Below are 15,790 nucleotides of genomic sequence, written 5' to 3' on the forward strand. Positions count from 1 at the left end.
GGTGTTGTCTAGACTAGAGAAATTTTCAGCTATTATGGCCTGGAGAACGCTTTCTTCCTCCCCTTCTCTTTCTTCCTCTGGTAAGCCAATAATGCGTATATTGTTTCTTTTGAAGTCATCCCATAGGACTCTGTTGTTGTTTTCAGCATCTCTTAATCTCTTTTTGAGATCTCTTACTTCTTTTTTAGTTGTCTCTAATTCATCCTCAATCTTGCTAATTCTGTCTTCAGCCTCATTGATTCTATTCTCTCTGCCCTCTACTGCTTTCTGGAGTTCATCTATTTTGTTGCCCTGCTCTGATACTGTTTTAGCTTGTTCAGCTAGTTGCCTTCTTAGCTCAGCAATTTCAGCTTTCAGCTCTCTAATAACCATGCGATTATTAGAATTTTCTTCCATATTCTCATTTGTTGTTCCTGCAGTTCTGATTACAATTTTTTCAAATTCTTTACTCCTGTTATTATTTCCTTAGCTAATGTTTGGATGTTGAACTCGTTGTTTTGTGCTTCGCCCTCTGGAGGACTTTTAGCTGGACTCTTGTCCTGGTTCAAATCTCCATTATTTTTTCTTGTTGTTTTAACCATTTTATATAAGTTCGAGTCTCCATTATTTTTTCTTGTTGTTTTAACCATTTTATATAAGTTAACAGTTTTTTCAATCCCTGAGTTGGAGTTCAGTGGTGTAAAAGCCTTTTTTTTTTCCCCCTGTAGGCTATGGTAGCCTGAGGGCTTTTAAACTATCAATAGGCTTCTTGGCTTAATCAATTACTCCTGACCAAGAGATAAAGCAGGGTGTGGCAGAGATAATCCAGTGGTTATGCAAAGAGACTTTCACAGCCCTTCAGCTATGCCACCGAGGTATAGGTCTTCTCCTGAGTTTCCCGGTTAGATCTCTGTGCCCTGGTGTCCCTCCCTGTTGCTGCTCCAGATTCTGAGGGTAGTAGCAATGGAGACTCAGAGTTGCACTTGGTGAGTCTCTGGGGAGTCCTTTCCTCCCTTCAGCTGTCCCCTTGTTGGTGGAGCAGACTGGAGGTGGTGTCTCCACTGACAAACTGTCGAACTGTTAGCAGTCACTTAATCTCTCCTTAGGCCCCTCTCTCCTCTCTGTCACCAGCCACGCGTGTTTGTACTCACGGGTGATTTACTGGGTTTCTGTGGTCATTCTAGTCCTGTCTTGTTTCGGTCCGGGTGGTCTCCTTTGGTATTCCTAGTTGATCCGGGAGAGGAGAGGAGAGGAGAGGAGAGGAGAGGAGAGGAGAGGAGAGGAGAGGAGAGGAGAGGAGAGGAGAGGAGAGGAGAGGAGAGGAGAGGAGAGGAGAGGAGAGGAGAGGAGAGGAGAGGAGAGGAGGGGAGAGGAGAGAAAGCTATCTGCTGCTCGTAGCTCCGCCTCCGGAAGTCGAATCTCCTCTCTCCATTTCTCTCTGTCCTATCCAACAACAACAACAATACTACAACAATAAAACAGCAAGGACAACAAAAGGGAAAATAAATAAATATTTTTTTTTAATTATTGGGAGTTGGGCGGTAATGCAGCAAGTTAAGCGCACATGGTGCAAAGCACAGGGACTGGCATAAGGATCCCGGTTCGAACCCCCCGGCTCCCCACCTGCAGGGGAGTCGCTTCAGAGGCAACTGTCCTCCTCTCTGTCTTCCCCTCCTCTCTCCATTTTTCTCTGTCCTCTCCAACAACAATGACATCAATACCAGTAATGACTACAACAACAATGAAAATAAGGGCAACAAAAGGGAAAATAAAATAAATATAAAAGATTTTTTTAATTTATTTTTTAAAAAGGAGAAGTTTAAATATGTGTGTGTGTGTGTGTGTGTATGTGTGTGTGAGAGAGAGAGAGAAAATATTGGGCTTGGAAGGAAGCTCAATGCATATACTAGGCCCTGGATTCATTTCCAGCAATACACCAAAAATAAAGTGGGGAGAGGGAGCCTGTGTGCAGTGGTTAAAGTGCTGGACACTCAAGCATGATCTTGAATTCAATCCTCAGCACTAGGAGTCAGGCGGTAGTGCAGCAGGTTAAGCGCACGTGGTGCAAAGCCCAAGGACCGACTTAAGGATCCTGGTTCAAGCCCCCTGGCTTCCCACCTGCAGGGGAGTCACTTCACAGATAGTGAAGCAGGTCTGCAGGTTTCTATCTTTCTCTCCCCCCCATGTCTTCCCCATCCTCTCCCCATTTCTCTCTGTCCTATCTAATAAACAATGACAATAATAATTACAACAATAAAACAACAAGGGCAACAAAAAGGAATAAATAAATAAATACTTTTAAAAAATCCTCAGCACTGCATGTGCCAGAATAATGGTCTCGCTTGCTCTCTCTCCCTCTCTTTATCAATAAATACATCTTTAAAAATCAAGAAATGAGTACTCTGGGGCTGGTGCATTAGCTCATCTGGAAGGGTGCCTGCTTTGCCATGCCTGTGACCTGGGCTCAAACCCCAGTACATGCAGTGGGAGTACTGTGGTTTCTCTTTGTCTGCCTCTATCTGAAAAACTTGGCCTGGAATAGTGAATCCCCAGGAAAGCAACAAGAAAAGGTATTCTGGTCTTCTCCCCCCAGCGTTCACTACTATAAGTGATGCTGCCTAAAGCGTGATTTACCCACAAGCCCACCTGTTTGTCTTCAGGTCCCAGGTCAGGTTCATGGGCCTGAGATGCTCGCAAGAGGGATGGTGCCTCTGGATCCAGTGCAGGAGTCCTCAAGCTTTGACCTTCACCATGAGGCCATGCCCTCCCACTTCAAGCACTCATCTCGGAAAGCCCGGCACTTACAGTCACGTGGTAAGAATTTGTTTGGGATTTGTTTTGGGGGAGAAGCAGAATTCTTCAAGGTCATGCCTGTGAGAAAGAAGCATATAACTTAACAGATCATACTAGGCAGTTAAATAAGGATGCTGAGGAGGTAGTAAAAAATACATAGTAATTTGAATGACCGTTAATTATTTATAGACTTGGTAGCATTCTAGGTGTCTTGCAGATTTTTTTTAAACAAGAAAGTGCTGAGAAGAGGATATATTTCCAGCCTGGGTTTTGAAACACTCTAGTAAAAGGATTTTTTTTTTTTTCTTTTTACCAGAGCTCTGCTCAGCTCTGGCTTATGGCAGTGTGGGGGGTTGATGAAAGGAATTTCAAGCCATTTTTAAAATTTACTTTTTAAAGGGGCCCAGTCACTAACATACCTAGTAGAAGTTCCATGTTACCAAACGCCAGGACTTGGTTAAAGCCCCAGTCCCCACTTGCAGGGAGAAAGCTTCACAAGTAGTGAAACAGTGCTACAGGTTTCTGTCTCCCTCTCTACCTCTTCTTCCCCTTTTAATTTCTCTGGGAGTGGTGGATTCATCAAGCAAACACTGAGCTCCAGTAATAACCCTGGTGGCGATAAAAGCAAAACAAAGGAAAATAATTAATTTCGTTTAAAGTGTATATAAAAATATGTGTAGCGGGAGTTGGGCTGTAGTGCAGCGGGTTAAGCGCAGGTGGCGCAAAGCACAAGGACCGGCATAAGGATCCCGGTTCGAACCCCGGCTCCCCACCTGCAGGGGAGTCTCTTCACAGGCGGTGAAGCAGGTCTGCAGGTGTCTATCTTTCTCTCTTCCTCTCTGTCTTCCTCTCCTCTCCCCATTTCTCTCTGTCCTATCCAACAATGACAACAATAATAATAACTACAACAATAAAACAACAAGGGCAACAAAAGGGAATAAATAAATAAATATTTTTAAAAAAAAGAGAGAAAAATATGTGTAGCAAAGTAGAACCTGAACTGGAATTGGTGTATTGCACCAAAGTAAAAGACTGTGGGGTGGGTGGATGGGGAGAATACAGATCTAAGAAGGATGACAGAGGACCTAGTGGGGGTTGTATTGTTATATGGAAAACTGGGAAATGTTATGCATGTACAACTATTGTATTTACTGTCAAATGTAAAACATTAATTCCCCAATAAAATTAAATACATATGTGTGTGTGTGTGTGTGTGTTTAGCAATTGTAGGGCACTTTCAAAGATAGACAGTGGAGAATGAATAAAAGGTAGCTTGATTTTTGTTTTTTCCTTTGTGGAAAATTAATATTTCTATCGAGTTTTAAAGTCAAAGTTGAAACATAGAATATTAATAACCACACTAGCTTATAAGAAGTATAACTGTTTAGGACTTGATAAAGGAACATTCCCTAGCTTGAGTGTACATTTGTGGATGTCATTGAAGGAATGAGTGTTAGAACTTGGACTTGCAGCTGTGAATAAAATTAACTACGTACCCCATCAACCTGACCCAGGGCCCACTCCTGTGATGCAGGTTAAAGCCTTGCTCCTACCCTACCACACAACAGGAAGCTTCAGTGCTATGTTGTTTCCTCTCTCTGTCTCTCTCTTCTTTTTTTTAAGATTCACATAAGAGAGAGAACCAGAGCTTTACTCTGGCACATGTAATGCTGGGGATTGAACTCAGGACCTCATGCTTTTTAGTCCAGTGCTCTTATCTCATGCATGTCCTTTTCTCTCTGAACTAAGTCAGATCTAATCTGTGTAGTTCTGATGATGACCAAAAAAGAAATGTTAAAGCTGACGGAGCTTAAGAAAGCTTCTCTTGGGAGTCTGGTTAAGTGCAGGTGGCGCAAAGAACAAGGACCGGCGTAAGGATCCAGGTTCAAGCCCCTGGCTCCCCACCTACAGGGGAGTCACTTCACAAGTGGTGAAGCAGGTCTTTCTCTTCCCCTCTCCTCTCTGTCTTCCCCTCCTCTCTCCATTTCTCTCTGTCCTATCCAATAACAATAATAACTAAAACAATAAAACAACAAGGGCGGGAGTCGGGCTGTAGTACAGCGGGCTAAGCGCAGGTGGCACAAAGCACAAAGACCGGCATAAGGATCCCGGTTCGAACCCCGGCTCCCCACCTGCAGGGGAGTCGCTTCACAGGTGGTGAAGCAGGTCTGCAGGTGTCTATCTTTCTCTCCTCCTCCTCTCTGTCTTCCCCTCCCTCTCTCCATTTCTCTCTGTCCTATCCAACAGCAACAACAACAACAATAATAACTACAACAATAAAACAACAAGGGCAACAAAAGGGAAAAAATAAATAAAATAAATATAAAAAAAAAAAACTAAGGGCAACAAAAGGGAATAAATAAATATTTTTTAAAAAGGGCAACAAAATGGGAAACAAATATTATTAAAAAAAGCTTCTCTTTCATGCATCTAGCAGGTAATTGCTGGAGAAAACTGTGTAGACCTATATGCTGTGATTTTTCCACCTCTATTGATGTCCTTCTAGGGTTGGTGAGGCTCTTTCACATCCACACTGAAATTTTGAGCTCAGGTTGCTGGAGAAAACGTCGCATAAGCACTTACTGTCAATTTCCTGTTTGTCTTGCTCATGTTACAGAGTGTCTCCTAGCTTTTAAAGGTTAAAGTACTTAATCTTTTTGTGCATTTTGCATCAACTTAACTTCCTATTGTAGGACCTAACATATTCAGTTTCTCAGTTTGATTTCTCTAAATGTATTTACAGCCCAGTAACATTATTTGTTTACCAGTAGCATTTCCAAATCTATTCTTACCAGAGGAGGACCTTCATCTCAGTCATTAGCATGATCATACACTGTATTATGGGGGTCTTTTATTAGCTAAGTGTCAGCCCAAATCATACACTTAAAAACATCTCACCAGCATTTGAACCATGCATATATTTTGTCAGAAACCTAAGTTAAAATGTTATCAATTGAGAGAGGAAAAGTAAAGAAGGGCGTGTGTGTGTGTGTGTGTGTGTGTGTGTGTGTAAATTTGGCCAGAGGTCAAAAGATAACCCACCTCCCAACCTTGCCTTTCAAGATCCTGACTATAAATTTTAAACTCAGTTTTAATACTATAAATTTTAAAGCCCCATGTTGCATCTTCCTCAACTATAGACACAGGTGGGATTCTGATGTCCTAGTACTTCCTTAACTGGGGAAAATTAAATTGTGAGCCAGACTTGAACCATGAACTGAGTGCTACCACTTATAGCAGGGCCTAGGTTCTCTTTCTGCTCCGCATTTAACTGTGTGACCTTACTCAATTCAGCAGTTTTGTTTGATTGTTTGTTTGTTTTTAATTTTTTTATTATCTTTATTTATTTGTTGGGTAGAAACAGCCAGAAATCAAGAGGGCCGGGGAGTTAGAGAAGGAGAGAGACAGAGAGGTACCTGCAGTACTGCTTCACCGCTTGTGAAGTTTTCCCCATGCAGGTGGGGGCCAGGGGCTTGAACCCGGGACTTTGTGCATTATAAAATGTGCACTTAACCAGGTGTACCACCATCCAGCCCATTATCATTCAGGAGTTTTGTCAGGTCTCAGTTTCCCTTGCTTCAAAATAGAGGGCTTGGGCAGGTCAGTTTAAAGAGTCTTTGATGATTCCTTGTGACTCTTAAGAGGAGACGTCTTGAGAAAGTGAGGATTACACTCTTAGTTTTTGATGTTCTCTGCAGTTGAGCCTGGGGCAAGCTCATGCAGAGGAGAGAATGCCCTGGGCCCATCTTTGAGGATGGCTCAGAGCAGAGCTGGCTTTACTCACAGCCCCTTTCTCCTCCCTCAGCTCTCCCTGCCACCCACGTTCCTGCCCTTCATCAGGAAGGGGGTCCCAGAAGCCAGGCGATGGCCCCTGCACTATTTGCAGCAGATTCTCAGGTGAGCTGGAGTCCCCTCCACTCTCCTGGGTCCCTCCATCAGCCTCTTCCTGCGGTCCCCACCAGGATGAACTCTGGACACTCCTGCTCCCAAAACCCTACTTCCTTCTCATTTTGAGTCTTTGTACTGCATTCCTGCTCAGTCCCAACCCCCCAGAACCTGGCATGCCCCCTTTCTTTCCCAGCATGCTATAGAGGTTTTGCAGCCCACTCTCCCTTGCTCCACTTGGGGCAGTAGGATTGTCCTTGGACTTTGGGACAACTGATGGGGTGAGGGGATCTCATGTTATTTCAGGCGATGGTGAAGATTGAAGACATGGCTGTGTCCCTCATCCTGGAGGAGTGGGGCTGCCAGAACCTGGCTCGACGGAATCTCGGTAGAGACGGCAGGCAAGAGAATTATGGGAACGTTCTTTCCCAGGGTAAGACTCATGCAGGATTGTTGCCAGATAGGGTTTTTTTTTTTTTTTTTTTAGTTATGGGGAATCTCTGGTTTGTTCAGTTGATAAGAATGTAGAGACTGTTGAAGCCCATTCTTTAGAGCAGACAGAGAACATTTGTGTTCAGTTAAAAAAAGGAGGGGCATAAGGACCCTGGTTTGAGCCCCTAGCTCCCCACCTGGGAGTCACTTTATAAGCGGTGAAGCAGGTCTGCAGATGTCTGTCTTTCTCTCCCCCTCTCTGTCTTCCCCTCCTTTCTCCATTTCTCTCTGTCCTATCCAACAATGAAGACATCAATAATAACTACAACAATAAAAAAAGGGGGAGAGTTGGGCATTAGCGCAGCGGCTTAAGCGCAGATGACGCAAAGCGCAAGGACCAGTGTAAAGATCCCAGTTCAAGGGAGTTAGGCGGTAGAGCCATGGCTTAAGTAAACACACGTGGTGCAAAGCAAGGACCAGCATAAGGATCCTGGTTCGAGCTCCCGTTTCCCCAATTGCAAGATAGTCACTTCACAAGCGGTGAAGCAGTCTGCAAGTGTCTATCTTTCTCTCCCCATCTCTGTCTTCCCCTCTTCTCTCCATTTCTCTCTGTCCTATACAACAACAACATCAATAATAACTCCAACAATAAAACAACAAAGGCAACAAAAGGGAATAAATAAATATTTTTTTAAAAGTACAACTTCTTAGTGAAGTTTAAAAAAAAAGAAAAAAGATCCCAGCTCAAGCCCCCGGCTCCCCACTTGCAGGGGGGTCGATTCACAAGTGGTGAAGCAGGTCTGCAGGTGTCTTTCTTTCTCTTCCCCCTCTGTCTTTCCCTCCTCTCTCCAGTTCTCTCTGTCCTATCCATCAATAACAACAATAATAACTACAGCAACAGTAAGAAAACAACAAGGGCAACAAAGGGGAATAAATAATTAATTAATAAAAACAAGGGCAACAAAAGTGAATGAATAAATAAATAAATATTTCTTTAAAAGTTTTAAAAGGGGGTTGGGTGGTCCAGGAGTTAGCGCAGTGGATAAAGCATTGGACTCTCAAGCATAAGGTCTTGAGTTTGATTCCTGGCAGCACATGTACCAGAGTGATGTGTGGTTCTTTCTATCTCTATCTTCTATTTCTCTCATAAATAAATAAATAAATAAATAAATAAATAAATAAATAAAGTATTTTAAAAGGGGAGTGGCATGCAGTGACACACTCTGTTAGTGCACACACTACCATGCTTCTAGTCCCACCCACAGGGAGGAGGTTTGCAGGTGTCTCCCTCTCCACTCTCAGTTGCTCTCTTGTCTCTATCCAAAATAAATAAACTGTATAAATATAGGAAGTTGGGCGGTAGCGCAGCGGGTTAAGCGCAAGTGGTGCAAAGCACAAGGACCAGGGGAAGGATCCCGGTTCAAGTCCCTGGCTCCCCACCTGTAGGGGAGTCGCTTCACAAGTGGTGAAGCAGGTCTGCAGGTGTCTATCTTTCTCTCCCCCTCTCTGTCTTCCCCTCTTCTCTCCATTTCTCTGTTCTATCCAACAGTGAAGACATCAATAATAACTACAACAGTAAAACAACAGGGGCAGCAAAAGGAATAAATAAAATATTATATATAAAACAATTCATGCCTGAGGCACCAAAGGTCCCCATTCAATCCCCAGCACCACAATAATCCAGAGTCAGCTGATAGGTGACAAGTTGACAGATGTTAACATTTATCCCTGCTGTATCTAAAGCCTGAGACAGTGCTGTCCTGGAGGAGATGCAGTGAGACCTCTGCCTGGGCAGAGAGGTGGGGAGGAGGGATGAGAGGCCACCAGAGGGAAAGGCTATAAGGAAACCTTAGGTTTTATTAAAATATGGGTGTTTCTGGGGCGAAGGGGTTTTGTTTTGTTTTTTGTCCTTTTTTTTTGTTTTGTTTCTTTTCGGCCTCCAGGGTTATCACTGGGGTGCATGCACTATGAATCCACAGCTTCTTGGAGGCCTTTTTTTTTTTCCCATTTTGTTGCTCTTGTTGTGTGTTTATTGTTATTGTTGTCATTGCTGTTGTTGGATAGGGCAGCAAGATACCAAGAGAGGAGGGGAAGACAGAGGGGGAGAGAAAGACACCTGCAGCCCTGCTTCACCACTTGTGAAGCGACCCCCCTGCTGGTGGGGAGCCAGGGGCTTGAACCAGGATTCTTATGTGGGCCTTGTGCTTTGTGCCATGTGCGCTTAACTCGCTGCACTACTGCCTGGCCCCCTGTTTTGTTATTCTTATACTTGCTCTTCAAACTAGATGAAAATTAAGCCAAAAAACTAGTCTGTGTTTATGGACCAGTTATTGTCCATTTTGCAGTAACCTAAAAACCAGAGCAGGCAGGGGAGATAGCATAATGCTTATCAAACGGATTCTCATACCTAAGGCTCCAAGGTCCTAGGTTCAGTCTCTTACCAGAGCTGTGTCGTGTTCTAGTTTAAAAAAGAAAAATATTGGGAGTCGGGCTGTAGCGCAGCGGGTTAAGCACAGGTGGCGCAAAGCACAAGGACCGGCATAAGGATCCTGGTTCGAACCCCGGCTCCCCACCTGCAGGGGAGTCGCTTCACAGGCGGTGAAGCAGGTCTGCAGGTGTCTATCTTTCTCTCCTCCTCTCTGTCTTCCCCTCCTCTCACCATTTCTTTCTGTCCTATCCAACAACGACTACAACAATAAAACAACAAGGGCAACAAAAGGGAATAAATAAATAAAATAAATAAAATAAAAAGAAAAGAAAAATATTGAGAACAGTCTGAGAACTATCCAGGTAGTCAAGACATGCACAAGAAGTGGATAATTGCCTGTTCCTTAGACTCCTTGATAGTGGCACAGAGACCTGTTGGAAAGGCTGAGTTAAGGCCAAGTAAATCAAGAATAGAGTGGAAATATTGGGGAGTTTTCCTTAACAAATGTAATCCTGCATAAAATGATGCATCTTTATTGGCCAGTTTTCAGTCTCTTAAAAACAAAATGGCTAAGAATGTAACAGGCTGTCGCAAAAACACCTTCCAGTATATTCCACCACTTGCTGGAATAAGAGGATCTGTTCTGCACTTGTCTACTGTTGTTTTCTTCCCTCCTTCATGGACTGTCTATAGAATAGTTTTTGGTTCTGGGCCACTCCTGGTTGTCAGTGAAGGTTGCATGTTTGCTAGTGCCTGACCAACATTGCCCTCACTCTGTAGCTTGGCCACTGTTGGCTTTTGGCTGCGGTGGAGCAGAACTTCCTGTGTCTGTAGGACCATGTCACCTGCTAGGTTTGGAGCATGCTCTGACCATGATAGTCTTGATAAATACCTCACAGCTGGAAGGGTGTTTTCTCTTCACTTTTTATTTTTTTTTTTATTATTTTTAAAATTTACCAGAGCACTACTTAGCTCTGGCTTATGGTGGTGCAGGGGATTGAACTTGGGACTTTGGAGCCTCAGGCTTTAGTGTCTTTATATAACCATTATGTTATCTACCCATGTCCTAATCTTCATTATTAACTGTTTTTCTTCCTGCTGATGTCACTTACATATGCTTATATAAGAAGCAGGACATAACTTTTTTTTTTTTCCAGAGCACTGCTCAGCTCTGCTTTATGGTGGTGCAGGGGATTGAACCTGAGACTTTAGAGCCTCAGGAATGAGAGTCTCTTTGCATAACCATTATGCTCTCTACCCCCACCCAGGACATAACTTTTGTGTCATAGATTTATTCCTTCAGATTAATTACCAGTGGTTACCAACAGAACTGTGGATTCTGGTCTCTTCTGTTAATTTCTCATCCTTTTCTTCCTTCTTTACCTGGTGGGTGGCTGTGTTCCCTCTGTTGTTATTTCTTTTATTATTATTTTTTATTGGCTAGAGACAGAGAGAAATTGAGAGGGAAGGCAGAGATAGAGAGACAGATACCTTCAGCCCTGCTTCACCACTTGTGAAGCTTTCCCACTGCAGGTGGTGACAGGGGCTTGAACCCAGGTCCTTGCTCACTGTAATGTGTGTGCTTAATCAGGTGCATCACCGCCTGCTCTCCCCTCCTCCTCCCATTGTTAACTACTTTACCTGTCTTCTGATTCTCTTTTTTTTTTTTTTTTTGAGCTACTATTTTTTTTATTGGGGAATTAATGTTTTACATTCAACAGTAAGTACAATAGTTTGTACATGCATAACATTCCCCAGTTTCCCATATAACAATACAACCCCCACTAGGTCCTCTGAATCCTTCTTGGACCTGTATTCTCCACACCCACCCACCCCAGAGTCTTTTACTTTGGTGCAATACGCCAATTCCATTTCAGATTCTACTTGTGTTTTCTTTTCAGATCTTGTTTTTCAACCTCTGCCCGAGAGTGAGATCATCCCATATTCATCCTTCTGTTTCTGACTTATTCACTCAATATGAATTTTTCAAGGTCCATCCAAGATCAGCTGAAAACGGTGAAGTCACCATTTTTTACAGCTGAGTAGTATTCCATTGTGTCTATATACCACAACTTGCTCAGCCACTCCTCTGTTGTTGGACACCTGGGTTGCTTCCAGGTTTTGGCTATTACAAATTGTGCTGCCAAGAACATATGTGTACACAGATCTTTTTGGATGGATATGTTGGGTTCCTTAGGATCTATCCCCAGGAGAGGAATTGCAGGGTCATAGGGTAGGTCCATTTCTAGCCTTCTGAGAGTTCTCCAGACTGTTCTCCACAGAGGTTGGACCCATTTACATTCCCACCAGCAGTGTAGGAGGGTTCCTTTGACCCCACACCCTCTCCAGCATTTGCTGCTGTTACCTTTTCTGATGTATGACATTCTCACAGGAGTGAAGTGGTATCTCATTGTTGTCTTTATTTGCATTTCTCTGACAATCAGAGACTTGGAGCATTTTTTCATGTGTTTCTCGGCCTTTTGGATCTCTTGTGTGGTGAATATTCTGTCCAAGTCCTCCCCCCCATTTTTGGATGGGGTTATTTGTTGTCTTGTTGTTGAGTTTGGCAAGCTCTTTATATATGTTGGTTATTAAACTCTTGTCTGATGTATGGCATGTACAGATCTTCTTCCATTCTGTGAGGGGTCTCTTGGTTTGGGTAGTGGTTTCTTTTGCTGTGCAGAAGCTTTTTAATTTGATGTAATCCCATAGGTTTATGCTTGCCTTAGTCTTCTTTGTAATTGGATTCGTTTCATTGAAGATGTCTTTAAAATTTATGCGGAAAAGAGTTCTGCCAATATTTTCTTCTAAGTATCTGATAGTTTGTGGTCTAACATCCAAGTCCTTGATCCACTTGGAATTTACTTTTGTATTTGGTGAAATACAGTGGTTCAGTTTCATTCTTCTGCGTGTTTCAACCCATTGTTTCCAACACCATTTGTTGAAGAGACTCTGCTTTCCCCATGTAATAGTCTGGGCCCCTTTGTCAAAAATTAGATGTCCATAGGTGTGGGGGCCTGATTCCCATTTTTAACATCCTGTTGTTAAAATATCTTGAGACCATTTTGTAGGCGTGTGGAAGCAGGGACACAGGTTCACTTGATTAACTTGTACATTCAAAAGAAAACACGTGCTATTGTTTTCTCTGCTTTGTTGTGTCAGGTTGTGAAAATAGGAATGAGAATGAGGAGTCAACCTCAAAGGCTGAAGCTGCGGAAGACTCAGCCTCACGTGGGGAGACAAGAAGCCGATTCCAGAAAGAGTTTGGAGAGAAACGTGAGCAGCAAGGCAGAATAGTAGAAAGGCAGCAGCCAAGAAACCCTGAGGAGAAAACTGGAAAAGAAAAGAAAGATGCAGGGCTAGCTGCAGTCAAGGAAAAAAAACCCACTCCTGGAGAGAGAGGTCCAAGGGAGAAGGGGAAGGGGCTGGGAAGAAGCTTCAGCCTGAGTTCAAACTTTAACAACCCGGAAGAAGTCCCGACAGGAGCAAAGTCTCACAGGTGTGATGAATGTGGTAAGTGCTTCACCAGGAGCTCCAGCCTTATCCGCCATAAAATCATTCACACTGGAGAGAAACCCTACGAATGTAGTGAGTGTGGGAAGGCCTTCAGTCTTAACTCTAACCTAGTCCTACACCAGAGAATCCACACAGGAGAGAAGCCTCATGAATGTAACGAGTGCGGCAAGGCCTTCAGTCACAGCTCCAACCTCATCCTGCACCAGCGCATCCACTCTGGAGAGAAACCTTACGAATGTAACGAGTGCGGGAAGGCCTTCAGCCAGAGCTCAGATCTCACCAAACATCAGAGAATCCACACGGGGGAAAAGCCCTATGAATGTAGCGAGTGTGGGAAAGCTTTCAACCGAAACTCGTATCTTATTCTGCACCGGAGAATCCATACCCGAGAAAAACCCTACAAGTGCACAAAGTGCGGCAAGGCCTTCACTCGGAGCTCCACCCTCACTCTGCACCACAGAATCCACACCCGAGAGCGAGCCTCTGAGTACAGCCCAGCCTCCCTCGACGCCTTTGGAGCATTCCTGAAGAGCTGTGTGTAAAAGCCAGAGTGTTTGCCAGCAAGCTATCTCTCCCTTTTGTTTCCAGAGTGATTCCAGAGGTGTGTGCCCAGGAAGGGGGAAATTCAGCAGCCTCCAGATTCTCAAAGCCCAGTCACACTTCAGGAACCTTGTAGTTGCATCAGCACTGTTCTGCCTTTGTGTCGTCTGTGCGTGTGTAAATCCAAGGGATGATCTACCTAAGATTTCCTTTCAAGATAAAAGCACACACACAGTCAGGTGTCAGACTTTGCAGTAATGAGGATTCCTCTAAGGCACCATTGGCTTCTCAGCAACCACAGTGTATAATGGAAAGATTGAGATTGGTGCTGTGAACCTGATAACGGGGTTAAGAAGTTGTTTGCTACAAACAAGCCCTACTTGGCCACCAACCTCTTGCTCTACCCTATTTCTCAAAAAGGAAAAAGAAAAAAAGGAGGAGGTGGAGGGACACTAAAATAAAACTCCCATCAGAACATGCTGCTCAGACTAGTTATAAGTACGCAAAGTTATATATGTGATCACTGGTAGCCTACCAAAGCTATGGAAATCTAGGACTGTGCTGATCAGTGTCAAACCAAAGATTTCTATCTCTTCCTGAGAGGGTACGTGCACCAGTCTACAGTTCCAAAGGACGCCCATGCTTGGAGATGGTTCTGTCTTCACTGCGAGAAATTCTCCCGAACCTGCAACCGGGATTGAAAACACTTTCTCCACCTCAAAAGTCCCCAAAACACTATTGCACTCCCAGATGTTATAATTCTCCACAAGTTAGCACTTGATTGTAAACTGTCTCTTAGTCCTTTGTTGTTCTGTGTCTGGAAGTTTCCATCGCCTCCCCCAAAAGATGCTGTGATCATCAGGGTCTGTCTCTGCTATCGTCTCTGCATCTCCAAGTATAGTGCTTGCTAACACAGGGCCCTCAGCACACGTGGCTTCTCACAGTCCTTTTGCATTGATGACAAAGCCCAACTTTTGAACTGGACCCTCAGAGCCTCGGGCATGCTAATTCAGCTCTAGGGTCTGATACAACTTTTGCCCTAAATACAAAGGAAAGGCATCAATGAAGCCACCTGCAGACTTTTCAAATCCAGATCAGTGAGTAAATACTCCCACATGCCAGAAAGCACACTGTAGTCCTCATCTGGCCGCCCAAAACTATGAACACTGACTGAGGCTTCTTTTATTATTTTTTTTTACATCTTTCTGTGGCAAAGATCAGAGCCAGATTCCCTTTGCTCAGCTGCCAAGCAGCATGGTGATTGGGGAACTTTCCAGATCATTTGTACTATGTGTACTTAATCCGGTGCACCACAGTCTGGCATCCCTCGTGATCATTTGTAACTTAGATAGCACTGTTCAAAAGGTGGGATTTTTAAATTTTGTTTGGTTTTGCTTTTGTTATTTTTCCAAGGAAAGGAAATTAGTAGGAAGTAGTTTTTTTTTGTTTGTTTGTTTTCTACACTTACCAGAAACTCTGTGCCATCATAATACGTATGTTGCTCTGAGAAGTTGGGTGTCTGGGTCATAGTATACAATGTCTTTTCTGTTTCTTATCACTCAAAATTAAGGTAAGGTTAAGGTGATGAGGTTGATCTTTTCCATCATGTTTGCAGGATGCAGTTGGCTGCCTCAAAGCTCATGCCAGGGACTGTTTCAACCCCACATCTGTGGAAACCCAAGTGTCTTTTTTGTGACTATAAATAGTCATCAAGGACATGGACAAAGATGTCTGTGCTTGTGAGAACACACAAATGATTGTGGCCAGCCTGGTGGGACCGTGGTGATGTAGATGAGAATAGACTAGGCAGGGTTAGATAGCATATTGGTTATGCAAAGAGACTCTCATGCCTGAGGCTCTGAAGTTCTAGGTTCAATCCCCCCACACCACCATAAGCCAGAGCTGATTAGTACTCTGGCTTTAAAAAAAAAAAAAAAAGGATGAGAACAAACCTGAAGACCAGCTCCATGACTGGAGAGCCCCACAGAGTCGGAGAACTTCTGCTGATGGTGCCGTAGAAAACTGCCCATGCATCTGAGCAAAGACTTGTGAGGGAACAACTGAAAGCAGCGGGGTTATGACCCCAAATGCTACTCAATGCGCTGACTTCTGAAGAGTAAGAGCATTTTGATGTGGTCCATGTTGACTTGTCACACCCGCACATTGAAATAACTCAACCGTCTCCCTTTTTGGTGTCTGGAATGGAAGTTAAATGTT

At 43.7% G+C, this 15,790-nt stretch overlaps 1 protein-coding gene across 1 annotated transcript in view; it reads left to right on the forward strand.

The window, feature by feature from the left end:
- Window positions 1-15,790, forward strand: part of ZKSCAN1 (zinc finger with KRAB and SCAN domains 1) — a 49,734-nt gene that overhangs the window by 16,111 nt on the left and 17,833 nt on the right. Inside the window, exons 3-6 of the mRNA XM_007534829.3 lie at window positions 2,640-2,793; window positions 6,578-6,669; window positions 6,964-7,090; window positions 12,680-13,567. Of these exons, the coding sequence (XP_007534891.2) occupies window positions 2,640-2,793; window positions 6,578-6,669; window positions 6,964-7,090; window positions 12,680-13,567 (1,261 nt within the window). The remainder of the gene's footprint in view (window positions 1-2,639; window positions 2,794-6,577; window positions 6,670-6,963; window positions 7,091-12,679; window positions 13,568-15,790) is intronic.

Source organism: Erinaceus europaeus, chromosome 15, assembly GCF_950295315.1.
Source record: "Erinaceus europaeus chromosome 15, mEriEur2.1, whole genome shotgun sequence".
Classification (NCBI taxonomy): Eukaryota; Metazoa; Chordata; class Mammalia; order Eulipotyphla; family Erinaceidae; genus Erinaceus; species Erinaceus europaeus.